This window comes from Dromiciops gliroides, chromosome 6 (genome assembly GCF_019393635.1).
Source record: "Dromiciops gliroides isolate mDroGli1 chromosome 6, mDroGli1.pri, whole genome shotgun sequence".
Lineage (NCBI taxonomy): Eukaryota > Metazoa > Chordata > Mammalia > Microbiotheria > Microbiotheriidae > Dromiciops > Dromiciops gliroides.
This window is the reverse complement of record NC_057866.1, coordinates 105,029,505-105,054,330: the sequence shown is the minus strand read 5'-3', so window position 1 is coordinate 105,054,330 and position 24,826 is coordinate 105,029,505. Positions and strand designations below refer to the sequence as shown.

At 46.0% G+C, this 24,826-nt stretch overlaps 1 protein-coding gene across 1 annotated transcript in view; it reads right to left on the bottom strand.

The window, feature by feature from the left end:
* Nucleotides 1-4,389: 4,389 nt before the first annotated feature.
* PTPN5 (protein tyrosine phosphatase non-receptor type 5) overlaps nucleotides 4,390-24,826 on the bottom strand; it is a 118,244-nt gene continuing 97,807 nt past the window's right edge. The window contains 6 exon segments of the mRNA XM_043972830.1: nucleotides 4,390-5,932; nucleotides 6,573-6,686; nucleotides 6,806-6,966; nucleotides 8,644-8,754; nucleotides 8,868-9,005; nucleotides 10,155-10,234. Of these exon segments, the coding sequence (XP_043828765.1) occupies nucleotides 5,839-5,932; nucleotides 6,573-6,686; nucleotides 6,806-6,966; nucleotides 8,644-8,754; nucleotides 8,868-9,005; nucleotides 10,155-10,234 (698 nt within the window). The 3' untranslated portion in view covers nucleotides 4,390-5,838.

The following is a 24,826-nucleotide window of genomic DNA, read 5'->3' as shown; positions in this document are numbered from 1 at the left end:
TGGCTAGTCATTCAAATCTATTGGTTCACTGGATTTGAGGGTGGTCCATGAGCAGAAGGTGCTGAGGTCAGAGTTCAGAGAACACACCCTCTGGTGGGAATAAGGCTTTCAGGTGGGTGTGGTTTTGAGTGAGGTAACTTCCGAAATCTGGGCTGGCCTTAATAAAGGTCAGGCCAGGCTCTCTCAGCGGGGGGCCTCTGGGAGTCCCCAGACCCCTATTATTAATAATTTTCTCACACTGAGATTAAATTAGAAGTGTAATTCTATTTGATCCCCAGGTGGCTGCAGGAACCTAATTCTACTCATCTTGTTTACACCCAAATCCCCACTTCCCACTAAGGGAAAGATTAAAAGGGGAACTGACCCCTTTTATCTCTATGTCTAGGCATGTGCTCCTTGCTGGCTCAGTACCTCCTCTAAATCCTCTGGGAATTAGAAAAAGTACTTGGGCCTCCTCTTCTTGCAGATGTACTAGACCATGATATTACCCAAGGGCTTCTCTCAGCCTCTCAGAATATCTCAGAAGGGAGGAGCAGAGATGCCAGCTGACTCTACACCCTGCCCCCACCCCCACCCCCCCACCCCATCCCTTCCAACATCGATGACTCAGGGGTCAGGGCAACTCTGTTGAATCAGCAAGATTTTCATTCCCAGGAACAGTCTGAAGAATCACTGTATCGTTTCAGTCACTCTATCATTTTAGAACTAGACCCTTAGAGTCCAACCATCTTCATTTTACAGATAAGGAAACTGAGGCCCAGAGAGTTTAGCTGATTTAGCCAAGGTCATATAGGTAGTAAGTGAAAGAGTTGGGATTGCAACTCAGGTCCTCTGGGGTAGAAGAGTGAAGTGAGAGGGGGCTCTTTGATAGTTATGGCCCCTGGGCTGTAGCTGTTGAGGAATAGGGAGGGAGATGGCTTGACACCAAAGCAGTAGACAAGAAAGACAAACCTGAGAAAGACCTTCTGTGACTCAAACTGGATCAGACAATGAAGAGAGGCTGGCAGATCTTCTTTCCTGCCTTCAGGAGTCTTAGTTTTAAAAATAACCAAAATAATCCACCTGGATGCCAGGCTTAAAAGTTTACAAAGCACTGCCATATACACAGTCTCACTGGAGTCTCATTTACAGACTTGTGAAGCAGAGGTTTTGAGGTCGATTTTACAGAAGAGAAAGGTAAGGCTCCGGACAGATGACGTGCTGTCTACTCCAGTAGCTTTCTTCCTGAGTCCTGTCCTGTGGTTCATGTCCCAACCTCAGACTCTAGGCATCCCCATCCCTTCCATTCCCATGACTTGTTGTACAAGGTCATACAGTCCATAGAGAACCCAAATCTCCTGACTCCCAGTGTAGGGCTCTTTCAAAGGGTGGCAGACACCACCTCATGAGCAATGAAGTCGGCTCACCATGTGTGATATGAAGGTTGAAGCCTACCAGCATTAGGCTAATATTCTAGTGTATGCCTCAAAAGTGCCCACCCTTCTTACCTGTTTTCAGTGCCCATGTCAGCAGTTAAGCCCCCCTTTCCTCTCTAACCCGCTCCCCATCTTTTGACTCTTCTCTTTCATCCTTGTTCCTCTGCCCCACTCCCCCTTCCCCTTCTGTTGCCCTCCCTGGGGATGGTGGTGACAGGTAGGGCGGCCTCATCCCAGTGGAAATCTAAACTCCAGCTGGTTGGACACTTTACCTTCTGAGCTGTTTCCTGGTGACTGGACTCTGATTTGTACCTGGAAGGTTCCACACTCAGGCTCTCTGTATCTTCAGCTCCTAGCCTCACACCTCACACTCCCTGTGGTGGCTGGCTCCTCACTCAGCACTGGACAGACAGGGAGTGGAGTCAGCAGCAGTTTAAATATTCCTTCCCATGGGACCTATTTCTTGCCAAGGCTGGCAGCTGCAGGGGGGCCAGGAATGACCCCTTCCCCGAATGGACAACTGGGATATCATCCACACAACTTTTTGGACAGTTTACCAGAAGCAACCGGAGTCTGCGAGGGTCTGTGATTTTGCCTTTCTTACAATAGCAATGATAATAATTCTATTTATTTGGCACTTCAATGTTTACAAGGTCTTTTTCCCACAACAGGTTGGTGAGGTAGGTAGTACAAGTATTAATATGTTCATTTTATAGATAAGGAAAAGTGAGCTTTGGTGAGGTCAAGTCACAGATTCTCAACTTTGGAAGAGACCTCAGAGGTCATCCAGTGTGACCCATAGCCCAGAAGGAATCCTTTACAATATACTGGACAAGAGGTCTTCACATCTCTGCTGGCTGACATGTGGTAAGGCAGAACCCATTCTTTTCTACAGCACACCTTTCCATTTTTTATTTATTTATTTTTTTGGTAGCTCTAATTGCTAGGAAGTGTTTTCTTACCTCAAGCAGAAAACTGCTTCTACAACTTTTAGTTCTGCCCTCTGGGGCCAAGAACAATTCCTCTTCCACAAGACAGACTTCAGTACTTACCTCAGGACAGCCTTCATCATACCTCTCTAAGCCTTCTTTTCTTTAGGCAAAACTTGCCCAAATCACACAGCTAGTAAATGTCTGAATTATCATTCGAACACAAGTCTATTGACTCCCCAATCTCGTGCTTTCCACTGAAAGCAGGCTGACTGTCCTGAGGGACTCTCCTTCAAAGTCTGACTCTGCTAACTGTTAAGGTCTGTACTGAGGGGAGCCAGGTGAGGTAAGGGAGGGATAGGAAGTAATGAAGATCCTGGCGGGGATAAGAACAGAACAATAGAACAGATCAGAACGATAGAGGGGTTTCTTCTCATTCCTTTCCTCTGCTACCCCACTTCTATCCCTTTTCTAGAAAGGATTAGGGCCCCAGGCCTGTCTCTGAAATGGGAAGAGAATGGAGCCCTGGAATTAGGCCAAGGGAGCAAAAGGCAAACATGAGCTATTAAAGGTGTTATGTGTCAATATGTGTCAAGCCATCCTCCCAATTCTCCAAGAAGGGGTATCTCCTTGTCCAAGGATGGTACCCTTCCTGGGGTTCATCATTAGGAATGATCTATGTTCAGAACACTTAGAAAATGAGTCAGTGGGATTTGCTTTCCCCTCTCCACCGGTCCCCCATGAGTCAGAGTAGGTTTGGCTGTCAATAGACGTCCCCATTTTGACCTCTTGAAAAGATGCAGGATGCGTGTCAGGACCGTGTCCCAAGGAAAAAAGTTGGCCAAAGTGTGTGCTTCAGCCTCTCCCTCCCCCATCCTCAATGTCTTGGGTTTAGCTCTAGCCCCGGGTTAATATTCCCCACCACCCCTTCTGCTCCAGTTCTGTTATTCCTATTTCTCCCCTGCCCCCACCCCCACCCCCAGTCCTAGGGGTAAGGGCCCATCCTTCCGGGCAAGTCTGACCTCAGTGATCAGAGCCACATTTGCTGTGTCCTTTGGGGAGGGATATGGTTAGAATAGTTCTCTGAGCTGGGATCTAAGCCTGGTGGATTCCCCCAGGCCCTGGGAGGTGACATTGACATTTCGATCCAGGGCCTTAAAAGGGAAAAAACCTGAGGCTGCAGCTGCTTTGAGGCCCTTGGGGAGGTTATGGGATAGGGGTGGAGAGCACTGAGAAGATGCCTGCAAAAGTTTGGGAGAGGATCCAGAAGAAGGGGGAGGAGCCCTGCAAGGACTCAGGAAGAGTAGGGGGAATGTCACCGAAGTTAACTAGACATTTAGGTGGGGACTTTGGTCTGCAAAGTCTTTGCATGTGTCATTGCATTTGGACCCTTTGCATTTGAAGCAATAGAAACCATCTCCACCCCGGTCCCCTCTCTTCACAAGGGCCCTTCTTTCCTAATCCCCATCCAAATGAGAAAGCCACCAAGGGGGAGAAGGTGGAAGTTGTCCTGGGTCATAGGGGGGGGCTCTTTTTTGGAGTAACTTTTCTGGATTCTCAGGCCGTGATGGCAGTAGGTAAAGAATGCTTGGCGGGAATTTCTCTTGGGGGGGGGGACACTAAAGAGTGGAGTATGAAAATTTCCTTAATTGAACAAGACAAGTCAACAAATGGCCCCTAACATCCACCAGTTCCAGGGTGAAGGGATGAGGGAGGTGGCCCAGAGGCCTGACCAGGCAATAAATGATGTGAGATTAGGGGCAGCTAGGTGGTGCAGTGGATAGAGCACCGGCCCTGGAGTCAGGAGTACCTGAGTTCAAATCCGGCCTCAGACACTTAACACTTACTAGCTGTGTGACCCTGGGCAAGTCACTTTAACCCCAATTGCCTCACTTAAAAAAAAAAAATTATGTGAGATTAGTAGCTGTCCAGAAGAAAGACCCAGGGACTGGTGGTCCAGAGTTAGGCGAGGCTGTGAAATGTGTGTGTGTGTGTGTGTGTGTGTGTGTGTGTGTGTGTGTGTGTGTGTGTGTGTGTTAAGGCACACGGAGCAAGGCCGATTTTGCTCAAAATGCGGTGTTTATTGCTCTATTCAGTGACCACGAGCAGAGTTATAAAAAGACGCCTCTGTCTGCCATAGATTAAATACTTAAAGTCAGCGATAAAACCACGTGGCTCCAGGATAACACATATTGCCAAAATCATGCACACCCTGCTGATGGGTTCTCTACACACTCACAGACACAGAACATACCCACGGATACACGATTTGGGAAGAACTTCCCCACAGTGACACAGGAAAATACTCTGCACAGAACTGGGGACAGCCTTTGCCCCTCCTACCCCCAAGCCCTTCCCAATTGGCCCCAGGGGGATCAGTTCTTCCTGGGGGGGGCGGTCCTTGTGCCTAAAAGCCCCTCTCCTTTCCTCTCCTTCAGGAGATGGGACTGCCTGGTAGGAAGTGCCCCTTCTCTGGGTGTTGGGGAGTAAATTAAAATTTGTGATTGTTCTTCCGCAGAGGCATTCTAGGGGTAGGGGTGGTGGGGAAGAGGAGCCTTAGGAGGCTGGTGAGTAGGGAGTGACCTATTACTGGGGAAGGGGGAACCTAAGGTTGGGAATGGGAAAAGGGGGCAATTTATGGATGGGAGAGGGGAACGTTTAAGACTAATATAGGGGTATTGGTTATACTGGGATTGGGAGAAAGTACAGACAGGGGTTGGAGGCGGGGAAAGGGAGGAGTGGGCAAGGCAGCCCATGGCTGGGGTAGGGGGTGGGTGAAGTGTAAGGCTGGGGTTGGGGATTGTTGCGGGGAGCCAGCCTAGGGTTAGGGGAGGGGAGGAGGGGGCAGCCTGTGGTTGGAGAGGAAGCCTAAGGCAGGGAGGGGGCTGCATAAGGCTGTGGGTAGGTGGAGCAGGCAGAAGGTCAGGCCAAGGGGCAGAGTCTGGTCCCATCCCCTCTCTCCCAGACTCCTAAGGTGCCCCTGAGTTCACTCCTTACCTGGCTCCTATTTGTAAGCCGGGTTCCAAGGCTCCCCCTCCCTCCCCGGAATGAGCTGCTCCCCAGAGTGGGCTCCTAGCCCAGGCAGAGGAGACACAGTGTCCGGTTAAAACATCAGAAACAGATGGACTGACAGTGGGATACATGGAGCCCAGCACATACAGTATTTGGATCAAGTTAAAAAATGGGACTGGAGGTAAGCTGGGGTGGGTAGTGGGAGCCAGAGCTGGGGCAGGGCTCAGCAGGGGGTGGGGGCTGGGGGCCGGGCCAGCAGAGGGATTGCACCTGGCCCCAGGCCCCCTGTTCTGGTATTTACAGTAGAGGGAGCTGCAGTTGGAGGGGGTTCTCACAGCTTGTGCAGACAGAGCAGATGAAGCGAAGAACAAAACAAAGCGTAAGGAGGAGCTTAGGAGGCTCCCAGGCCCTGCTCGGACTCTCCCCGGGCTGGGCAGGTCTCAGGCCAGGCCAGGGCCATGTTGTCCAGCCCCTAGGAGCGGTCACTCCTTGGCTTGGGAAGAAAGCTGCTTCTCGTACAGGCTCATGACGTGGTGGACAAACTGGTACTGCTCACAGGTCTGGATCATCCCGCCCCTGGTAGGGCAGAAGAGGGGCAGGTTGGGAGAGTCAAAGGGGCGGGGCCCAGGAAGTCAAAGGCATAGGGGGAATGGAGGAGAGGCCCAGGGGGCTTCCCCAGGGGTGATGGTTACAGAGACCAGACCCGTATCTGTACCTGGGCTCCAGCCATATTGAGAGCCTGGAGAGAATTAGCAGTGGGGGAGACACTGCAAGAGAGGGACTTTAACTGCCCAGGGGCACAAAGGGGGGGGGGGCGTCATCTTTCTGGCTCCACTAGGGGAAGTCTGCTTTTTCCTGCATTTAGTCTGCATCGCCATGGGTGTAGGGCACTGGTGGCACCAAGGTCCCTTCCTGGAAGGAAGCTTCGTCTATATTCCCCACCTATTCCCCAGCCAGTCAGAAACAATTTGCTCTTCCTTGCTGCAGGAAGCTCTTTGAAGGCCCAGTTCGGTTTCGTCTTTCTCTACTCAGCACCTAGCGTAATGTACGACGATTGATTGACCGGAGAGATGATTTTCACAGCCCCAAGTAGCTTATCCTTCGGACACCACCTCTCCACCTCCCCCCTCTTGCCTCAGGCCTGACTTGAATTGTGGTTGGCAAGGCCAAACCTGCCAGACTCCCTTTCCCTCCCCTGCCCGCCCACGGTGCTGACCTGTCTTGACGGAGCTGACAGGTTGTTTTCAGGATGTCCACCACTCCCTCGCGTTGCAGCTGCTTACAGCAGATGCTGGTGGCGATGAAGCAACCAGTCCTCCCGATCCCAGCACTGGGGGCAGAGAGAGGCTTCTGAGTTAGTGTCAGAGAACTGAATGGGGGAGGCTGCGAAGGGTGGGGTTGGGAAGGGGCCAGGGTAGGGAAACACCATCCACCACCTGAGGTGCCTACCTGCAGTGAACGATGATCGGAGCAAAGCTCTGCCCCTCCCAGCCTGCTGCTTCCTCCACCTCCAGGACCAGCTGCAACAGTGGTGGGGCACGGTCAGGGGTCTTCTGGTCTGGCCATGAAGTGAACCAGTAATGCCTCAGGCCGCGCTCCTCAGTCCCACTCTGCAAGAGGATCAGATACGGGAAGTGAGACCCCCTCACTTGATCTTAGTCCATCCACTTACTTAAGTCCCCAGCATGAGGATAAATAGGAAGTTCTCTGAACCTCCTTCTCTCTTTAGCCTCCCCCTTTCCAGAGCAAACATAAGGCTGTACATGACCTCCCCTACCTGTTCTCTCCGGGTAGGGTCAGGCTGTTAATTGGCAGACTGTTCAGTCTCCTAGCTCAGCCAGACTCTCTGGGGCACCGTGCCCTATCGTGCTAACTTCATGCTTAGAGAGTTACTTTGTAGGTTTGGTGGGTGTCCCGGGCAAAGGATATATAAGCCGCATTAGCACCCACCTAGCCTGTGCCTGCCTTGGACCCCATGGAAACCTCAAAGAAGAGTTGAGAAGTAGGGGTAGTGGGGAGAGGCCCCAGGCTGATCTCCTGTCCTGGAACTTTGTAGATTCTGATACTGATGGATATCTCAGGCTGTTTCTGGACAGAGTGAAGCCTACCCCAAATAGGACTGAAAATTGAAAGGGACCTCGGTGATCATCAACACTCTAATAGAAATGAGGGTCACTAATCCATACCAAAGGATTCCTGGAGGCCACAGATGAATGTAGTTTGTTAAATACTTTCCAAATTGCATTTTAATCTAGTTTGGGAGGGTTTGATGCCTCTGATCTGGTTAAACCAGGACCTTGTTTTACAGAAAAGGAAATGGTTTAAGGAGGTTAAGTGAATTGCCAAGAGGCACATCAGTGGTGATTAATAGGGCTGGGATTTGAACCTAGGTCCTTTACTCGAGAGCAGGATCTTTCTACTACATCACAATAACTTCCCTTTGATTCTGCCTGTCTGGTCTCCACCTGCTTTCTTCACACTGTATTTTCTTTTTTTTTTTAAATGGAAGATAATTTCTGATTGCCCCTTGTGGTAAGGGAGCTAGAAGGGGGAGGATTTGTACCAGCACCATCACTGATGTGGCCCCTCCCACTCTAGCTTTCTTTGGGGCCATCTTGTTTAATGATACTTGGGTACAGGTTACTGGAGTCTCCCCATCTAAGTCTGCCTTTGCTCTTGGATTCCAAATGCTCCATGTATGGAATGAAAGAGAGGGAACAGTAAAGGGGTAGCAAGAGACTAGACCAGAAGTCAGGAGACCTGGATTCCAGTTCTGGCTTGCCAGTAACACAGGCAAGTCATCCCACTTCTTCAGGACTCTTGTTTCCTCATCTGTAAAATTGAGGTATTAATCTTTTGCCTTACCTAACTCCGTGGCATGTTTGTTGTGTTCATCAGGTAAGATAATGTCTGTGAATGTAAGCTTTACAAGCTTACAGGGCATTCATTGTACACAAGGGAGAGGTGAGCCACAACACAGAAGCAAGACTCACCTGTTCAGATGTACTAGGAATGGGGATTTCTGCCCTGGGGGAAGGGAGTAAAAAAGCACCATCCCTACCTGGCAGACTATCTTAGATCCTCTTCCCTAGAGCTCCTGGCTAGGCCTAGCAGTCCCACATAGGTGGTCTTTCCCCCTCCCCTCCTTTCTCTAGGAATAGCTCTTGAGGTTCTGTTCCCACTCCAGTGAGACAGATGCTGCCTACTCCCTGTTCCCTCAGGCTGGTCCATTTTCTCTTGGTCACCATCAACTCTGACTCCCTGTACCCCCCAGCCCAAGGTCTCACTCTCAGAGTGATGAGGCGAAGCCGGTAGTCATCGGCCTGGATGACCTGCTTTACGGTGATCTCAACCCCGTCATACACAACCTGCTCCTCTGGCCAATACTCCGTACATTTCTGTAGGTATACAAAACACAATTGGTGGAATAGTCCTTTGGCTATGCCCACCTTTGCCCAACTCTTTTCCTCCCACTTCCTCCACCCCATCACAGAGATCCTGTTGATTTTACCTCATTCATTTCTTCAATGTTGGTGATCATCACAATAATGGGGGCGTGCTCCTGCCACACCATCCTCCAGAAGTCACTCACGGTGTTGACGATGGGTCCCTGAGTGGCGATGTACACCTTCTCCTCCCCTCCGTAGCCCTAATAGCCACAGGTGGGGGGAGGGAGGCTTGTATCATCATCACATAGGCCTCCTTTCTACTGTTATCCTTTACTGACTAACATATCTCAGGCAAAATAAAGCAGTAATTTAAAAAAGCTATCTAATAAAATAATTTATTTCTTTTAGCCAAAAAGAAAGAAAGAAAGAAAAAGGCTAACAGTGTTGCCTAGTATGAGTCCTGAAGAAATCTACTTCAATCTTAGAGAAGAATGTTTTGTAATTGGCATTTGAATTATTTTTTTTGGATAGATGCCTTGAAATTGAAATTTCCCCAGAAATCTTGTTAATGTTTTCCAGTCATTTAGTAAATTCTTTTCTATAAGTAGCAAAAAAGAAAGACAGAGATTCCAGAAATGTTGTTCAGTTTTTCAGTCGAGTCTGGCTCTTCGCAGCCCCATTTGGGGTTTTCTTGGCAAAAATACTGAAGTGGTTTGCCATTTCCTTCTCCAGCTCATTTTCCAGATGAGGAAATTGAGGCAAACAGGATAGGGTTAAGTGATTTGCCCAGGGTCACACAGCTAGTAAGTGTCTGAGATTGGATTTGAAAGTACCACCTAGCTGCCCCAGAAATGTACAGTCCTGTAAATATAATTATACAGTTTGGGTGAATTAAAAAAAAATAATTTTTGTGGGGCAATGAGGGTTAAGTGACTTGCCCAAGGTCACACAGCTAGTAAGTGTTAAGTGTCTGAGGCTGGATTTGAACTCAGGTACTCCTGAATCCAGGGCCAGTGCTCTATCTACTGTGCCACCTAGCTGCCCCTGGGTGAATTAAATTTAAAATAACTAAGTTTGACTGTAGTGGTCAGGTCTGCCTCTCTCCCGTAGCCTCCAAGGCTACAGAGTAGCTCCTTTCATCAGCTCTTTATCCCAGTTCTCGGGATATCCCAATTGTAGGGACCCCCAGACCTCCATTTCTTTCCCATAAAATATGTCCCTGAAGCAAGGATGAGTTAATTATCAAGTCTTCCCAAGCTATTCTGAATTTCTCTTTCTTGCCATATACTGGGAGAATAAAGTGGGATTCATGCAATTGGCTCCTCCCCATGGATAAAATCAGGCTGGACTGGAGCAGGCTGGGGCAAGGGTATCTTTGACAAGAGGCTGTAAGGGCAGGAGATACTCACCCTTATGTAGTTGGCATTGATGTACGAGCTCAGGGGGTCATCTTGGTCTGGTGAGGTAAGGCAGACCCTGCTGTGGGGGTCTAGGAAAGAAAGATGTGAAGTCATTGGCTCATCCCTCCCCTCTGCAGGGCTTGCAGGCTATGCCCCCACTACAAAGGGTCACCCTAACCACTCAGGTGCCCTCTTAGAGCAGGGACACTTGAAGCTTAGCATTCAGTGATAGGACAGCCTTGCCTGTCAAAGTGGAGACAAGTTTCCAAAACTCCTCTGGGGGCGTTGAGGGGCCAAAGCAACTCAGAGGTGCAGGGTGGTAGGAATGGAGATTTCAGGTGGTGGATGAGTTGGACTTTGAGTTCAATGATACTTCTTCTGGTTTACCTTTCTTTTTTCTTTTTTTTTTGTGAAGCAATTGGGGTTAAGTGACTTGCCCAGGGTCACACAGCTAGTAAGTGTTAAGCGTCTGAGGCTGGATTTGAACTCAGGTACTCCTGACTCTAGGGCCAGTGATCTATCCACTGTGCCACCTAGCTTCCCCTGTTTTACCTTTCTACTGGTACCAACCTTGCCTGCTTGAAACCTCTGCTTCTGTGCTAGGATGCCACATATACCCCAGGTCCTTGGCTTTGGATGTTCCAGAAAAACCCTAATTCTTACTTTTGGTGGCTTTTGGCTTTGGCTTTCTTGTGTCTGGATTGTATCCAGTTTTGATGAATGTCCCAATTGCTGACCCTGTTAACCCTCTCCACCTCTGCTGGGGTGAGATAACATTATCTTGCTTCCTAAACAAGCTGTCATGGTATACAATGTTGGGAACACTGCTGGCCTGTGCAGTTGTCCACTGGGGATTCCAGAAGGGGCAAGGAATCATGGGAGACTATACCTATTCCTCTCAGACACAAAGTCCGAAGTTGGTGGATCAGCTTTTGGCATACTTTGTCATTCCAATCCCTGAAGAATGAGCTTGGAGAAAGCCATCAACCTGTATGCATTTATCCAACAATATCTGAGCACTGAGTTTTGCTTTAATGGCTGAAGTTATTGTCATCTAACACCAGATTTGTAACCAACAAGGGGCAAGTGGTACTTTGCTTCAAGGTAATAATATCTTGGAAGTGGTGTGCTTTCTTTTCACCACAACCACCACCTTGTGAATTCTACAATCTTGTGGTATGATCATTCCTGACCACCCTGCCAAGGGTCCCTGTCCCTATGGTGGCCATTGGAGTATTCCCCATCCCTCCAAGGGGAAAAGGATCACCGCCTTTCCTGAAGTGACAAATCCAAGGTAGAACTCTCCTTTGAACCACTGTATCACCAGATCTTCCCTTTTCCTCCACCTCCCCAGACATTTCATACTATGGCCAAAGCACGGTCCCTACCCCAGACTTTTTTGTTACTTCATCTTTCTGTTGTGTATGGAGTTGTGTCACTGTACCCCATCCCTTCACCATTTATGACTCAACCAATTTGTTCCAGACGTAGTTATAGTTAGTTATAGCCGTACCCAGAACTCACCCAAACCATAACTGGGGAATCTGTTAGATGATGGGAGGAACTGGGGTAGTTTGGGGGGTGTTGTCTGGCTTGCCCATTGATATTCAAGCATGGCATTTCACCCAGGCAAGAAGTCATCCGTAGTAGAGACAGCCAGTCACCATAGGGAAGGAGGTGGTGAGGTGGTGAAAGTCCCTTTGTTCCCCAGGTCAAACAATCCTTACATCCTATCTTATGGCCCATATATTCCTGACTCTCAGGGTTAAGCTGCCACAATCCCTGAGAATCTTGAGTCTTGGTAATGTCAGATTAATGAGCTTCTTAGGACTTCATGGATCTGATCCTAGTCTACAGAAAGCAGGCATTCACCTTAATGATGGCTGATACAGCCAATGTGTATCCACTTCCGTCTGCCCCAGTGACCCAGAAGCCCAAGCCATATTGGGGGAAACAGCACAAGGTACCCACCCTAAATATAACCCTCCCCCCCCACTCTCTCTCTCCCCCTCCCTCCCTCCTAGTAGCACCAGGGATTGGTTGGCTATCCCAGTAGATCTAAACATCACAGGACCTGGGGAAGGTTACCTTCTACTTCTGTACTTCTGAAAATACTGTCCAGAACAGATGCACACTGCATCTAGCCATGCCACTGAACTGGTCCCTAAATAAGAATTTTTATCCTGGGACCACACAGTGGGGCCAGAGAAGTCACACATGCACAAGCCACATGATAATGTCAGCAACCTCCCTCTAGAAGCCCCAGTCCTGCTTTGATCTGCTTACTGACCAGGACAAAGACTGGGGCCCTATGGGAGTTCTTGAAGAAAAATTGAAAGAGAGGGGTTTGTCTGGTCCTTCATCTCTTTGACTGGAGTCCTGTTAGCATTTGCTTAACAGAAATATGGTGAACGATGACTGCTGTGACTCATGAATCCTGTTCCACATCACCATCTAGGAATGGTTCTCTCTTTTTTTCTTTTTGGTGGGTCAATGAGGGTTAAGTGACTTGCCCAGGGTCACAGAGCTAGTAAGTGTCAAGTGTATGAGGCCGGATTTGAACTCAGGTCTTCCTGAATCTAGGGTCGGTGCTTTATCCACTGCACCACCTAGCTGTCCCCAGGAATGGTTCTCTTTATCCTGCCTGATAGACCAGATGGCCAAAGCACCAACATTTGGCAAAATGGGATTTCTGGTGAGCCTACAACCTCATCTGGATACAGAAAGGTGATGAAAAGATTTTCCAAATCTAGGATGGTTTATATGAATACCAAGGTTAGGTTGTTTGGTTTGTATAAGGCCCCTGAGGTATTTCAGAGATCTACAGATTTGATATTACATAACTGGGCCAAGGAGTTGTGGGTTACCTTGGTGATGTCCTCATGTATTTGCAGGACCTAGCCCAATATACCAAACTAGTTTTAGACTTATTTCAGTGTTAATGCCAGCAGCAGTGAGTTACTCAATCAGAGGAATGTTAATTTGAGGAGGAAGATTGAATTCCTTGGATATATAATAGACTGAGAAGGAATATATATATATATTCAAGGTAGAGGTGATACTCTCATAGGAGACCTTTGGCTCCATGAAAGACTGACACCAGTTCCTTAGCTTTATGGTTTACTACCATAATTTTATCCTTATATTTTCCTCTCTGATGGCACCTCTTACCAGTATGCTAAAGTATCCCCAGGCTTTTGGGGCATGGAGAACACACTTAAAGACCTGAAGGCCTAGTTCACCTATCTCTATCTTGAATTATGGTCCCCAGAAACATCTCATTGTAGAGAAGGATGCATTCAGCATCACTGTGGGGGCTGTCTCTTCATAGATAGCACTTTCTGCTTCAACTTTGTCATTCTTTCAGGCTCCTGCAAGTTGCTCAATGCAGAAGAAAACCAAATACTGAGAAAGAGCTATTTATTATATAGTAAAAGCTAATCTAGGGACAGCTAGGTGGCACAGTGGATAGAGCACTGGCCCTGGATGCAGGAGAACTTGAGTTCAAATCCAGCCTCAGACACTTGACACTTACTAGCTGTGTGACCCTGGGTTAACCCTCATTGCCTGGCCCAAAAATAAACAAACAAACAAACACACAAACAAAAACAATGGGGTAGCTAGGTGGTGCAGTGGATAAAGCACCGGCCCTGGATTCAGGAGTCCCTGAGTTCAAATCCGGCCTCACACACTTGACACTCACTAGCTGTGTGACCCTGGGCAAGTCACTTAACCCCCCATTGCCCCGCAAAAACCAAACCAAAACAAAATCAAAAAGCTAATCTGAGGCATTGAGGAACCATCTTGAGTGAAGAATGGTTCTTCATTGCCATCCACACCAACCATAAGAACCAAGGACACCTTCAAACTGCCCAGATGCTCAACCAACACAAGGTCTATGGGGCACTATTTTTCAGTAGGTCAAGTTTACTGTCACCTGTGTTACCAGATGTTGCAATCTACCAGTGAATGTGCTCTTGGGAAAGCCCAAATTAGGGCACCCAATGGATCACTCATTCTGGCAGAGATACTAAACTTTGTCACATAGGATTCACCTCAATTTCTTCCCCCTTTCCTATCCATACTTTGTCCAACATCAGTAATTGTGGATAGGCAGCAAGAATTCATTGTCCAAGAGATCCCAGATTTAGGGAGGGGATGGCTGCCTCAAGGTCTGAGGGCACTGGCCAGAGTTATCTCCTATCCAAGGGGAGTACCTGGGAGGTGCTGTGTTCTCTATATGTGCCAGATCTGTTTAAGGTCTTCTGTCAATGCTATCCCACCAAGCCACCCTTCCAGGCCTAAGGTGATGCTTAAGGAAGGAGGCATAGAATTTGTTTCCAGAGCTGCACTGACATTGTAGGGTGAGTAGGGCCTTCCCCCATACATGATAAAAGAACAGAACTTCAGACTCAAACACAGTATGATGACTGACACTTGTGTGGCTTATCCTCTGATGTGGGATGGACTATCTTGGCTTACAATCTCTGCTCCTGTATCCAGCTACTGCTTTCATCTCTGCCCTTCAGGGTCACAGACCCCACTTATCTTTTCCCTGAATAGTGATGATGGTGACGATGATACTGATACCATTAAAGTCTTACATTTATATGGTACAATGTCTCATTTGGTTCTCATAATAGCTCTGTGAGGCAGATGCTATTATTATCCCAGTTTTATAGATGAAGAAACAGGCTCATACAAGTTGGGTGTGTTTGCCCAGGGTCACACAGCTAGAAAGCATCTGAGATGGGATTTGAACTTCTGGACTCTAAACTCAGGATTCTATCCGCTATGTCATGCCATCTACAACTTCAATACTTTCTTTAATCATGTCGGTCATGCTCTCACCTCCATTGCTATATCCCCTGCAGGGGGATATGACAATATAGCAGGTGCGTGCTTTTATCTGATCCACCTCAGACAATCTTGTCTACCCTAATCCCTACCCTGATACCCATCTCCCATCTACTCTGCATCAAGGAGCTCCAAGTTGGGAGAAAGGCAAGGATCACAGGGCCTCCAATTCTCTAATCCCCCCCATGCCTTAGTTTCATTCTTTCCCCTGGATACTATTCCTGTCAGATCTCTGAAGGCTTGAGAGTGCATGGAGGACCTCAGTTCAGAGTGGGGGAGGAGGGCTAACAGTGGGGAAGGAAGCCTTCTAGCCTTAAAGCCTGTTCAGTCAACAGTCAGTGAACAAGTACATATTAAATGTTTACATTGTGGCTGGCACTTGGCTAAGTGCTGGGGATACTAAGAAAGGTAAATTTATAATCCCTGCCCTTCTGTTTTATAGAAGCAAGATATTACAATATAGAAAATATTTGTTAAAAAGCCCAGATTAAATATTGTTATTCACTGTACCTACTGCTGCCTTTAGAGTCTAGAGACCCATTTGGGAGCTTAAGAGTTAATCAGAAATTCAGGCCTTGAATAAACATTGGCACCTTGGTTCTTTGTATGAGGTCATGATCTCCTGTACAGAGGAGAGTTCCTCAGATCTCTAACCAAGGCCATGAAGAGCCGATTCCTATCTCAGCCTTGGGCTGAGTCAGCCTGTGTCTTCCCTCATTTTCCTTTCTCTCTTTATCTCATCAACCCGCCTCAGCCCCCTGAGAGTCTAAAGCATGGATATAGAAATCATACATACATATGGTAGACACACAATGTATATACATACTATACATACATATATGTATATATATATATACACACACATACCTCCACATAACATATTTATAAATATATACACACACCTCAGTTTATATTTGTTGTTCTTTAGCTGTTTCAATCATGTCTGACTCTTTCTGAGTCCATTTGCTGGGTTTTTTTTTTGGGGGGGGTGGGCAGAGATACTGGAGAGGTTTGCCATTTCCTTCTCCTGCTCATCTTACAGATGAAGAAATGGAGGCAAACAGTGACTTGCCCAGGGTCACACAGCTAGTAAGTGTCTGAGGCTAGATTTGAACTTGGGAAGATGAATCTTCCTGACTCCAGGCCCCACAGATGCCCCATTTTTTGGGTAGCTCTAATTGTTATGATGCTGAAAACATAAAGCCCTAATTTGCCTTTTTGCAACTCCTATCCACATCTCTGAGTCAATCAGAAGTTTTATCCCTCTTCCACATCTACATTCCCTTCAAACCCTTGAAGGCCGTGCTTGTTTTCTCCCTAAGTCTTTTCTTCCTCTTCAGACTAAACATCCTTTGTTCTCTTTGGCTCTGATCCCACTGGAAATACACAAGTCCCATAGCTGGATCTTTCTGTTACAAAGGGGAATCAGAGCCGAGGACGGGCTAGTGACAGCATGTTCATTCCCAGGTTACTCACTGTAGTGGGAACAGTTAAACATTGTTTTTATGGTCTGTCCACTGGGACAGGAAATTAATTTTGCCACAGAGAGCTCTCTGTCACAACAGTGCTTGCTCTAACAGAAGTTCTTCTCCATTCACGTGGACACACATACATATACATAGAAAAGTGTCCCCAGCTGGGGGATGTGATGAATACAGATGGCGTGTCTCAACCATGGCCTTTCCTACCCTGGCCATCAATTCCCTGCCAAGCCATCATGTGGTGTGTGAATAGTTTCTGTAGGATACACAGGGGTCCAAGACTCAGAGAGGAGGCAGGACAAAGTATGGGCCACACAGACAAGTCAGTGGAGAGCATAAAAATTTGTTGCTGTCCTCCTGATTCCCAGTGAATCTGGGGCCCATAGCTGCTGTGCTTTACCTGGGTTATAGGCAGAGCTACAAATAGGAACCATTACATGTGAAGTAAGCAGCATAGACTGTGTCCAAGGCAAATAGAATGAAGCATACTCTCAGTTAAAATGATGGAGGGCCACTCTGGGACATCAGGCACAAAACCACTACTGAGGAGGCCATCGTGTGGGCAGGACAAGAGGTGGAAGAAACTCACCCTAGTCTACCATCTGGTAGCTTCCTTTATAACTAATTATTCTTGCTAATTAATTTGCTAAACTGTATTGTTTCTTCCCTGACGGAGTACTGTAAATGTTGTTACCACAACATTTGGCCCTCTGGGACTTTTAAAGCCCCAGTAGCCCTGACCTAGTCACAGTTCTGAGTCTAGTTCCATATTTTCCACCACAATGTATCCCTAGGGAAAGAGGGGATATCTTGCAGCTTCCCTTGTGGCTTCAGTGATAGAATAGGAGAAAAAAACCAAAGAGTTTTGATTGAGGGTAGAGGGATTTTCTCAGAAGTGAAAAGCAGATTTGGGAAATAAGCAATTAGTTAAGGAAATGGTTTCTGAAAACAGGATTGATAATTCTGAATCATGACTTAAGATACAGAAACGATGAACTCTTGCTTAGGGATTGAGTGCCTTTAGGGAGGCAAACATAGTAAAGGACATTTGGGTAAGGTTCAGTAGAAGAAGAAATAGAAATGTTATGGTGCAACTGCCCGGTTATAAGAAGGAAAATGGATGAAAAGTTCGAAAAACATATCACAAGCTAACCCAGAGTCTTAATACAGTTGTAATAAGTGAACTCAACCATTCAGAGATCTGCTAGAGTTCTCTCTGCCAAAAGCAGAGCATGTCCCATTCCTCTGGACAAGATGAAGAGATGTAGGCAAGATGATAAGTGAATATGGAACTGGTTGATTACTCCAAAGAGTAATCATTAATGGATCAATGCCAGCCTGAAATTATGTCTCTGGTTTAGCCCTGTGATTTTCAACATTTTTATCAGTGACTTGGATGAAGGTGTAAACACTATGTTGAGTTAAATATGTCAAGGAATTGTTAACTTGGTGGATCTTTATGGGTTAGGCCAATGGGCTGAATTCAGTCAGCCAGTCAGTCAGTCAATATGCATTTATTTGTTAAATGCCTATTATGTGCCAGGCACTGTGCCAAGTTCTGGGGATACAAAGAAAGGCAAAAGAACGTCCCTGCCCTGGAGAGATGCTCACAGTCTAATGGGGGGAGATAACATGCAAACAACTATGGGCAAAGAAGCTGACATGCATAAATGCAAAGTCCCACATACAGGTTTTTTAAAAATTGCTCAAGTACACGGAAAATGTATAGCTAGGCAATTATTTGCAAAAGATCTGGGGTTTTTAGCATATTGTAAGCTACATATGAATCAATACTGTCTCCTGGTTTTCCTGGCTTCTTTCATGTCCCAACTTGATCCCCACCTTCTACAAGAAACCTTTCCACATCCCCATTTATGCTAGGACTTTGCTTTTGTTGATTTTTCTCCAGTTTATCTTGTCTACATCTGGTTTGTACATAGTTGTCTTCCCCATTAGATTGTTAGCTTCTTGAGAGCAGGGATTGGTTCCCCCCTTCTTCCCCCCTTTCTTTTTATCCACAGAGCCCATCATAGTGCCTTAGAGCACACAGTAGGTGCATAATAATCACTCACTGACTTGGTTTGAATGCAAAATAGTGAACTTGACCTTAGACTGTATTGAGAGACAGTATCCAGAATGAGGGAATTGATGGCCATACTGGATTATTGTATTCAGTCCCTAGTACCATATTTTAAGGACATTAACAAGCTAAAGTGTGTCTACAAGAGAGTGACTGGGATAAGGAACTGATGGTAGACCAAGCCCAAGGGGATTGGCTGAAGAGGCAGGGAATGTTCACCCTGGATAAGAAAATAGAAGGGCATAATATCTCTTCAATTATCTGATGTAATGTCATGGGGAAGTGGGATTATACTTGGCTCCAGAGGGCAGAAGTAGGAGCAAAGCTCCCAAAAGATTAATTTTGGCTCAATATAAGGAAAACCTTTCTTATAATTAGAGTTGTTCCATAGCAGCATGGGCAACCTCAGGAAGTAGTGGGCAACTTATTACTGGAGGTCTTCAGGGTGAGTCTGAATGCTAAGTATTCAGGTGTAATGATTGGAATGACACCACCTGCTGGAGACTTACTGTAGGAAAGCTCCAATATGAGGAGAGGGCCTCTGAGGGCAGGACCATACGGCTTTCTTTGGCATCAGGAAGTGACGTTTGCTTGTGGGAGGAAGAGGGGGGAGGCTGGCGCTCTGACTCTCTCTCTTTCCTGAGGACTCTGGTGGAGAAGGGAGCTAGAAATGCACTCTCCCTTTAATAGATAGAAGAATCTAGGCCTTTCTCTTTCTCTTCACCGAATTCTTATTCTCCTTAATAAATGCTTAAAAGCCTAACTCTTGCTAAAGCTTATAATTTATTGTCGACCACTCATTAGATATTTTAGACAGTTTAGCTAGAATTTTAGCCCTTACACAGCAATGTTGCTGTGGGGATTCCTGCTCAGTGGGGGTTGGTGTAGATGACCCCTGAGGCCTCTTCCAGCTCTGAGAGCCTTTGATTAATTCATCCTAACCTTAAATGGGGCTCTGTTAAACGAAACCACCTAGAGACACTTGTAACTATAGCAACTACAAGTTGATATTTTAAAAGTTAAAAATAAGTCATGACATCTTACATATTGGTAGAGATAATGATGAACAACCCTTCCCCCCAAAAAAACCTCCAAGCCTCTTTCCTCTATAAACTGAGGGCAATAGTGAAATGTAGATTCATTTTAGACAAATTCAAACCCTTCCTGCAACCCACCCTCTCGGGGTTGGGGACCTGGCACATGGTGTATTCTGACTCCAAATGGAGAATTCTGCTTTCACAGAATTTGCTCAAGGTAAGCCCAAAGCACAAGGCCTAATGGGAGAAAATAGTGAAACAAAGAACAGGCAATGTGCAAGTCAAGAGTGTTTGGTGCCTGATCAGCCATGAGATCTAAGCAGAAGCTGGAAGTTGGATTCTAAAGAAAACCTCTGTGCAGACAACAGCCACGGGCAGCTACTGGGTACAGTGGGTCAGTGACAAGAATCTTTCAATGATATCATAAAACATATCTGAACAAGTAGCTGCGGACATATCCCTGTAGAAGATGGGAAAGCCTGTTATAAAAAATGTGTCACTCAGGGGCCCTGGCAGCAGAATCCTGGGGCAGAGAATAGGCCCTGAGCTACAGCCAGTTACAGAAGACTGGGATTTGGATTTCAGTGTGCACCGAGGAGAATGTGATGGTGACCTGCCCAGATCACAATGATTTTGTGTGCTGAGCCACTGCCATTGTGCAATTGGTGAGAAGTTGAAAGGGTTGGTGAAACACCTCATTAGTCTTGTTTATCAGGAGGTCTGAAACATGTATAAAGCATGTGATAAAATACCTCCTAAAAAAGGTTGAATCTGATGACCAATGCCTACTTCTGGTGATTCATGAAGCAACCAATAACATATCCAGAAAGAACCTGGAAATAATTTTAGGAATGATTATATCCTGGGCAAGGAACTGCTATGCATGCATGTTGCACATGTTGATCTCCCTGAAGGGGGAGAAGGTAGCCTTGTGAGTCCTGAGGTTAGAGAGAATTTTTTTTTATCATTACTGCCAATTGAAGGTATAGGTTTTAGAAGAAAAAGGCAGAGATGGGAAGTGAACAACTGAAAAAAAGACGGTATCTAGGAATGGGATTTGAATATTCCATTCTCTACTACAGCCATTTCAAACCTTCTTTTCTCAAGACTCCCACAGTACCCTTCAACTTATTCTCTCAGTGGTGATCTCTTCCATTTAAAAAAATTCCTCCCTTAGACTCCAACCATGCTAACTATAGTCTTATATCTCTCCTCCTTTTCTCAGCTCCTTCTTTATTTTTATTTTCTTTATTTAATTTTTTTTTTTTGGTGAGGCAATTGGGGTTAAGTGACTTGCCCAGGGTCACACAGCTAGTAAGTATCAAGCATCTGAGGCTGGATTTGAACTCAGGTCCTCCTGACTCCAGGGCCTGTGCTTAATCCATTGTACCACCTAGCTGCCCCACAGCTCCTTCTTTAAAAAGCCATGTATACTTGGTGCCACTACTTCCTCTCATCTCACTCTTTTCTTTGTTTCTTCTTTTTTTTTTTTGAGAGGCAATAGGGATTAAGTGACTTGCTCAGGGTCACACAGCTAATAAGTATCTGAGGCTAGATTTAAACTCAGAACTTCCTGACTCTAGGGCCAGTGCTCTATCCACTGTACCGCCTAGCTGCCCCATCTCACTCTCTTCTTAGCCCCCTGTACTCTAGTTTTGACTCTGTTGAAAGTTACCACTGATCTCTCTCTCTCTTTTTTTTTTTGCGGGTCAATGAGGGTTAAGTGACTTGCCCAGGGTCACACAGCTAATGTCAAGTGTCTGAGGCTGGATTAGAATTTAGGTACTCCTGAATCCAGGGCTGGTTCTTTATCCACTGCGCCAGCTAACTGCTCCTACCACTGATCTCTTAATCACCAAATATAACTACCTCTTCTCAATCTTACAGCATTTGACAGTATTCTTTACCTCCCCCCCCCTTTTGAATACTTTCTCCTCTCTTGGTTTTCATGATCTGCTCTCTCCTGCTTCTTCTCTTACTTGTCAGACCAGTCTTTCTCAGTCTCCTTTGCTGAGTCTTCATTTACATCATGTCCACTAACTATGGGTGTGTCTGCTAGGGCGCTGTCCTGGCTCATCTTCTCTTTTCTCTCTATATTCTTTTACTTGGGAACCTTGGCAACCTGGGTTGAATGATCACCTCTATGTAGATGACTCCCAGATCTATATATCCCTCCTTAGTCTCTCTCCTGAGCTCTAGTCCCACATCAACAACCACTCATTGCATATTTCAAACTGGATGTCTTAAAGGCATTTCAAACTCGACATGTCCAAAATAGAACTCATTCTCTTTCCTCCCAAACCCACCACTCTTCTTTATTATTGCCCTTCTTCCCTCTGAATTTCCCTGTTATTGTCAAGGGCACTATGATCCTTCCAGTCACCCAGGCTGACATAACCTTAGTTCAATCCTGACTTCTCACTTTCACTTAACCAACATATACACTTCTTGCCCAATCTTATTGTTTCTATCTCCCATATCTCTCCCACATGTCCCATTTTCTCCACTTACACAGCTGCTAATCTGGGGCAGGTACTCATCACCTCTCACTTGGAGTATTGCAATAACTGCCTTTTGGTCTCCCTTTCTAAATCTTCTTCCCACTCCAATAGCCACCAGTCTGATGATGCTACCTCCACTACTCAATAAACTTCAGCAGCCTTATAGTAATCAAATAGAAACTCCTTTTTTGGGTACTTAAATCTCTTCACAACACTGCTACTTCATACTTTCCCAGTCTTCTTGCATAGCATTCTCCTCAGTCTAGTTCTACTTGTCTGCTCAATGTGCTGCATACATAACATTCCTTCTTCTGTCACCATACTTTTGCACTGGCTGTCCCTCATGCCTGGAATACATTGCCTCCTCACTTCCATCTCCTGGAATCCCTAGCTTTCTTCAAAGCTTAGCTGGGGTGCAATCGTTCAGATCTTTTCTTATGTCCTCAGCTGCGAGTATTTCCCCCTACCAAATTACCTTGTATATATAAAGGTGTCCCGCTCAGACTACGTTTATTTATACCTTGGAAAGGTTAAGCACTTTTCAGATCTATGTAGATCTGCTTTCATATTTGAGGAGAGAGAAACTGCATCCGTGATTTTAACGATGAAGGGAACCTCTGAGTGAGGACATCTCTCTGACAATGCAGGACAGCACCTTCTTTGCAACTTATGTCCTTAAGAGCTGCCTGGAAGACTCAGAAAGACTAAATGATTTGCTCAGGGTCACACAACCTGTATATGTAGCAGATCAGGATTTGAAACCAGCTCTTTGGGTCTCTGAGGCTAACTCTATATCCAATAAGATTCACCTACTAAAGGATTCAAGGCTTTAAGGTATTCATTTGCATATGCAAAGACCAGGAAAGCAGCTGAGCATTCAGCAGAAATAATGAGCTAGCCCCAGAGAATAGACTGCCTAGTTACCTTTTCCCTACCTATTCATTTTCATGGACCCAAAGGAAGGACAATAAAAAAAAAAAACCAGAACACTGAACTTCAGAGGTATTTGGTGATTTGTGGGCATATGCCCATACTACCTGGTTATGGCCTAGCTTTAAGATAAAAGTTGGGAAATATACCGGAGAGTTATTACCAGTTAGGGTGAGGTCTGTCACTGAGAAGACCCAACCTGGTACCAGGAAAAAAAAAAAAAAAGAGAGTCTAAAGGGCTTTAGCTTTCTGGCACGATCCTGTTCTTCTAAATCCTTTGTGGAAGGCTCTGAACTGAGGCTTCAAGGGAGCAGTCCTGGGGAGGTTTCCTTTTTTTTTTGTGTTTTGTATGGGCATATGGGGTGTTTAAATGACTTTGCCCTAGGGTCCACACATGCTAGTAATTGTCAAATGTCTGAGGCCAGATTAGAAACTCAGGTACTCCTGAATCCAGTGCCTAGTGCTCTAGCCACTATGCACACCTTAGACTCGGCCCAGTGTCTCTGCATATTCCTAGGTCCCTCCTCTTTTGCAAAGCAGCACAATAGTATCTCAGTTGAGGAACACCCCTGAGCCTATATCACAGAGACCTGGAGACTAAAGAGGACCCACTGAAGCTCGGATTCCAGTGAGCTGAGGCAGAAGCCATACTCAGTTCTTGTGTTTTTTTTTTTTTTTTTTTTTTTTTTTTTTTGCAGGGTCAATGAGGGTTAAGTGACTTGCCCAGGGTCACACAGCTAGTTAGTGTACAGTGTCTGAGGCTGGATTTGAACTCAGGTCCTCCTGAATCCAAGACTGGTGCTTTATCCACTGTGCAACCTAGATGCCCTAAGGGGATCTCAGTTCTTTATCAGATACCATGAAGAGGTACAGTGTTGGAGGGCCCGAAGAGTGAGGCTACTCGGGTCAAGCCTAAAGGAGGGTCAGACAGAAGCTTTGTGGCCAGAAATTCAGAGGATACAGACACTCAATTGGCAATTCTTTTATCTCTTTTCTCCTTTTACGGTACCCTCAAGGAAATTTGAAGCCACTCCCTCGGGACAAGGGGAAGAGTCTTTTTACCTTTCTGTGATCTTAAACATTTACTTTGCCTTTATAAATAGAATTAGCATAGGTTTTGCTAGTTGGGTGTACTTATTGGACATAATTCCGTAGGGAGGAGGCAATTGTGGGGGAAGGAGTTTTTGCCAGAGTACTATCTCTGGCTGGGGACTCAGAGGTTTAAAAGCAAAACAAAACAAAATGTCAGAGAGAGTCTTTTGATAGAACTTCCCGACGAATACAAAAATATTTTATATTGAGAAACCCACCTAAGCCATGAGTAAGTAGTAGGGGGTGAGGGACAATCAAAACAGACTGAATAATCGTGTTCATTGTCTCACTCCACCACTGCCACATGTTTTATATTTACTTATTTGTGCACACGATTATTTGCCTCCAATAGCATATGAGGTCCCAGAGGGTAGAGATTGTTTTGTTTTTGTCTTTGTGCCTCCAGTACCTGGCACAGTGCTTGGCAAATAGTAGGTGTTTCACAAATGCTTTTTGATTGACTTACTGGCTTATGTTATAGTTTGGTGAATTCAGAAGTGACTAAAGGTCAGATTCAAACAATAGGGGTTGATGGAGTGGTGGTAAGCTCTAACAATGTCTCTATGGGAGCACATTAGGCACATTTCTTTGGCCCTGCCCTCTTCAACATTTTTATCCATTGGACATGAAATAGAAGATGGCATGGTCATCACATTTGTGGATGACACAAAGCTTGTATGGCTAACTCAAAGGTTGGATGTTC